This window comes from Cebus imitator, unplaced genomic scaffold (genome assembly GCF_001604975.1).
Source record: "Cebus imitator isolate Cc_AM_T3 unplaced genomic scaffold, Cebus_imitator-1.0 Scaffold488, whole genome shotgun sequence".
Classification (NCBI taxonomy): domain Eukaryota; kingdom Metazoa; phylum Chordata; class Mammalia; order Primates; family Cebidae; genus Cebus; species Cebus imitator.
In genome coordinates, this window is record NW_016107803.1 from 764,480 (window position 1) to 769,783 (window position 5,304).

At 40.2% G+C, this 5,304-nt stretch overlaps 1 protein-coding gene across 1 annotated transcript in view; it reads left to right on the top strand.

Moving 5' to 3' along the window:
• CLNK (cytokine dependent hematopoietic cell linker) overlaps positions 1-5,304 on the top strand; it is a 199,158-nt gene that overhangs the window by 111,868 nt on the left and 81,986 nt on the right. Inside the window, exon 5 of the mRNA XM_017513218.2 lies at positions 1,513-1,550. Within this exon, the coding sequence (XP_017368707.1) occupies positions 1,513-1,550 (38 nt within the window). The remainder of the gene's footprint in view (positions 1-1,512; positions 1,551-5,304) is intronic.

Genomic DNA, 5,304 nt, shown 5'->3' on the forward strand with positions numbered 1-5,304 from the left:
CTCCTTGTATGTACTGTTCCTAGGCAAATTCCAGAACTGTATTTCCACCGAGCCAAACTTGCATTAATTTGTACATTACACCTTAGAAAAGACTTGGGTATGCTGATACAATTAACAATTCTTTATTTCATATTTTGGTAAGATAAGGGAATTTAGAGTGAAAGAACAAAAGTTTAAGAAAATAATAGGTCAGACACGGTGGCTCATGCCTGTAATCCCAGCACTTTGGGAGGCCAATGTGGGCAGATCATTTGAGGTCAGGAGTTCCAGAGCAGCCTGGCTAACATAGTGAAACCCCGTTTCTACTAAAAATACAAAACTTGGCCAGGCACGGTGGTATCCTCCTGTAATCCCAGCTGCTCAGGAGGCTAAGGCATGAGAATCGCTTGAACCCAGGAAGCGGAGGTTGCAGTGAGCTGAGATCACACCACTGCACTCCAACCTAGGTGACAGAACTAGACTCTGTCTCAAAAAGAAAATAATAAAGCCAGAACAAGATGTAGAAATGCCTGTCACATCATGGTCCTCTGCAATACTAGGTCACATTCAGAAATTTATCCTGAATTTCTCAGCAGCCAAAGGAAGAAGGGAAATATCCTTAAATCAAAGCAAACCAGTTGCTAAGAAGCATGCAGCTTCTGCTCCTGAGACCTGAAAGGAACTTCTCACATATGTGCTAATAAAGAGAATTTGATTAAAAGAAACAATTTTTTTTTAAATGTCTGTTTCTAATGCTCGCTGATGCAGGCTAATAGCAGGAAACTACAATGCAATTTAGGAAAATAAAGTTTATGAAGAACAAAAAGCTCTGCAGTGTTTTGAATAATCCGAGGATAAAATTTTAAACACAGAATACTGCGTGGGCTGAATGACCCTAGGTAACCTTCCAGAAAACAAGTGCAAATAAGAGTGTCCAGTGCTGAGAAACGGCAACTGCTGTGTTTTCATTCAACAAACACCCGGTCCATAACTCAGTTGTTCAATAGGGGGTCTTGTGCCTGGCGCTAGGAATAGATGAGTGTGTAGCTATGTCTCCTGTCCTGAAAATACTTATAGTCTGTTTAAGGAGACAGGTGTATGGACAGATTATTGCAATTGCAAAATGCTGTGTGTGCCTTGTGGGGGAAGAGAAGGGAAAAATAAACCTCATCATTAGCTGAGCAGCAGCTGACTCATGACTCTGGGAGCAACTGATACGAGAGGTCTTCTAACATTCTGTTTCTCAGCAATGGGAATGTTGACCTGCTGCCGTATCGGTGAGCTTTCTTACCTCCAGGTCACTGTTTGATTTGAATTCGATTTTCTTTTCTCCCTTTTCATTGTCCCTGTTTTGCAAGAGTAACAGGTAGATGGAAAATAAAGAAAAACGCACTTTAGTTTTGAAAAATTACAATCAAGGTTAAGTTAATTAAAACTGACAAAACATTTCTGGAGAAAAAGTGGGCCCAGTCTCTTTGATGTTTGGAGCTACGACAGTGATTAAAATAACACTCGATCTGCTTGTGTTGACAGGCCAGTACCAGAGGATTAACAAGCCTCTCCCCGGCTGGGTAAGTCAGCTGCTTCCCTTATCTATTTTCTCAGTCTTTAATATTTGCAAAGTAGGTGCATTTTTTCAAGGTACCTGGTAAAATTTTTAAAAATCAACAGCAACAACAACAACAAAATAATAACAATAATAAATTTTCCAAGTGGCATACTTTCCTGGCAAGATAAACTACATTTTAATTCTTGGGTATAAAACTATATTTCAATTCCTCAGCTATAAAATGTAAATAAAAATAATTAACATGGTCATTGTGAAGGCTGATAAAGTGAAAATACCAACACACTGTGCTGGCAAGTACATTATGAGAAACGCACTCTCTGACACTCATAGTAAAATTTTAAATTGAAATAAACTTTCTTGCGAGCAATTTTATAATACTAAGTAAGTAACATTGAACATGTGTTGGAAATATAGTCTCCAAATTCATATGTTGATAGCATGGAGCCAGGGCCTTTGGGCAGTAATTAGATTTAGATAAGGTCACCTGTTAGGACCCCCCATGGTGAGACTGGTGATTTTATAAGAAAAGAGAGACCTGAGCCAGCCCTCACCCGCTTAGCATATGATGCTCTGGGCCGTGCTATGATACAGTAAGATGGCACTCACCAGATGTGACCTCTTAACCTTGGACTTCCCAGCCTCCAGAGCTGTAAGAAATAAATTGATTTTTATATCAATTAGCCAGTCTTATATTCTGTTATAAGAACGAACATGAACTAAAACAACACTATTTGGACAGATGTCAAAATTACAGATGCTGCAACACCTAGAATGCTTCGAATTCTCTGCTCTTTATTTTTGAGGTGCAAAACAAATTTTATTTATTTATTTATTTTTAATTTTTTAGAGACAGAGCCTCACTCTGTTACCCAGGCTGGAGTGTAGTAGCATGATCTCAGCTCACTGCAAACTCCACTTCCTGGGATCCAGCAATTCTCATACCTCAACCTTCTTTGTGGCTAGAATTACAGGCACAAGCCACCATGTCTGGCTAATTTTTGTATTTTTAGTAGAGACTGGGTTTTGCCATGTTGGCCAGGCTGGTCTTGAACTCCGGAACTCAAGTGGTCCACCCGCCTCAGCCTCCCAAAGTGCTGGTATTATAGGTGTTAGCCGCCACATCCAGCCATGCAAAACAAATTTTAATTCCTTGTGCTGAGTTCCAGTGGGGATGTGGAGGGGAGACCTGTTTGGGCCCACCTATCACATCTCTGATCTTTGTGACTTTGGAAAGTTACCAATTCTAGTTTCTATATTTGTAAAAAGAGGATAAAATTCCAGTTTTGAGGGCCAGATTGGGGAATGTGCATGAAAATATGTTTCTTTTCGTCCTTTTGAGCTCTCGGCATGACATGATACTGCTTAAATCTTACAAAGCTTCACATTGTAGCACCTGGATTTCACTCTCAGGCCCAAATGAAAACTAAGCACAGTTTTGCAAATGAGGCAAGAGGTGAGCATTCTGAGATGCAGGGAGGATAAACAATTGCTCGGTGGCTCCATGTGATGATGAAAGAATGCAAGATCAAGAGTCATGTCCCTGCTTGCACATAACACAATGCCGGCTGCAGATTTTAATGCAGAGGTGCACATTCCAGAGTTCCTATGATGACCATTGCGTCTGAGTGCATCTGATGGGGACCGGTGTCCATTCCTGCCAGTCTAGCGTTCAGACCCAGAGCCTTTGTTGAGTACCTGTGTTAGTCTTCTAATGTTGCCATCACAAAGTGCCATTATCTGGATGGCTCAAACAACAGAGGTTTATTTTCTCATGACTCTGAAGACCAGAAGTCCAAGATCAAAGTGCCAGCAGGGTTATCGAGAACTATCTCCTTGTGATGCAAATGACTACCCTCTCCCTATGTGTTCACATGGCCTTTCCTCAGTGTGTGCATTGGGGAGTCGTGGGGAGAGGGGGAGAGAGAGAGAGAGAGAGAGAGAGACAGAAACTCTCTGGTGTCTCTGCTTATAAGAACACTAATCCTATCAGATAAGAACCCCACCCTTATGACCTCATTTAACCTGAATTACTTTTTAGAGGTAACATCTTCAAATATAGCCACACTGATGATTAGGGCTTCAGCATACAAACAGTGTGTGAGCAGTAGGGAGTGGGGTGGGGATAGAGAAACATTTAGTCTAATAACCAAAGCAAAAACTAACGTTAGAGAGAAATGATTGAGGCCATCTTTTATGGCAACTGTTCTTATTAACAGTACAGATATGTAGGAATCCCATTTTACAGATGAAAAAATGAAGCTTCAGGGCGAAGGCATATCTCCAATGTAGCAAAGTGAACACTTTAGTCAAATGAAGACTTTAGTCCAATGACGCTTATTCCACCTCAAATGTTGTACAATACCAACAGTCTGGTGTACAATACCAACCTGGTGTCCTGGCTCCACTTCCAAAATGGAAAAATGACCAAAAATGGCAGTCTTGGCCAATTCACTTGGGGAGGGGGCAGCTGGGGGGATACGAACCCATAGAGTTTTTTCAACTATACATTTTACCTAAATTCTCACACCTAAACTTGATTGAATGAATTAGAATTTCAAAAATGATGGTACCAGTTTTAGCACAAAATTTCACCTTGCAGTTGCTTTTATTGTGATAGTATTATGTTTTAGAACAATATACAGAGATTGGTGTCACTTCCTGAGGCCCATCCTTAGTGATAAAGATCCAAATAATTGCATTGGTTTTCCGTTGCCCACATGACACTTCCCCACAGATTTGGCAGCTTGACCATTTATTATTGCACGGTGGATGCAATCAGAAGCCTGGGCACAGCAGGGCTCAACTAGATCCCCTGTTCTGGGTCTCACAACTCTGAAAGCAACATGCTGGCAGGGCTACATTGTCCTCCAGAGCTCTGAAGGGGCACTTGCTTCCATAGCATCCAGCTCCTTTCTGTTGTAGGACTGTGGTCCCCATGTCCCTGCTGGCTGACTGTTGTCAAATCCTTCTACTGTTGAATTCTCTGTAAATTGTCCTCTCAGATCGCTCTTTCTTTCTCTTCTACTTCCTTTCTCTGACTTCCTCTTCTGCTTTTTAAAGCAGATTTTTTTTGAGATAAAATCTACATGCCACTCAATTTATCCATTTTATGAGTACAATTCAATGGCTTTTTAGTATATTCACAGAGTTGTATAACCATTACTCCAATCAATACATTTTTATCATCTCAAAATGAAACCCAGTTTCCCCCTTCCCCCAGCCCTTGGCAAATTATCAATCTACTCTTTATTTGTAGGTCCTCCTCTTCTGGATATTTCACATAAAAAGAATCATGCAACTTTCTGTTTTGTATATGACTACCTTCTTTCATTTAGCATAATATTGTCAAGGCTTATCCATGTTATAGCATATATCAGTACTTTATTCCTTTCCATTGCTGAATAATATTCCATTGTGTGACTATATAACACTTTATTTATCTATTCAGCAGTCCATGGACATTTGGGTTATTTCTACTCTTCTGCTATTAACACTGCTATAAACATGTGCTAGTTTTTGTGTGAATGTGAAATTGCTCGATTTTATGGTAGCTCTGCGTTTAACCTTTTCAGGAACTGCCAAAGTGTTTTCCACAGTAGGTGCACCCTATTACATTCCCGTCAGCAATGCATGAGAGTCCCAAATTCTCCACATTATTGTCAGTCCTTATTATTATCTTTTTAAAAATCATCTTGTTGGTGTATGGCTGACATCTCATTGTGCTTTTGATTTCCATTTTCTTTTTTTTTTTTTTT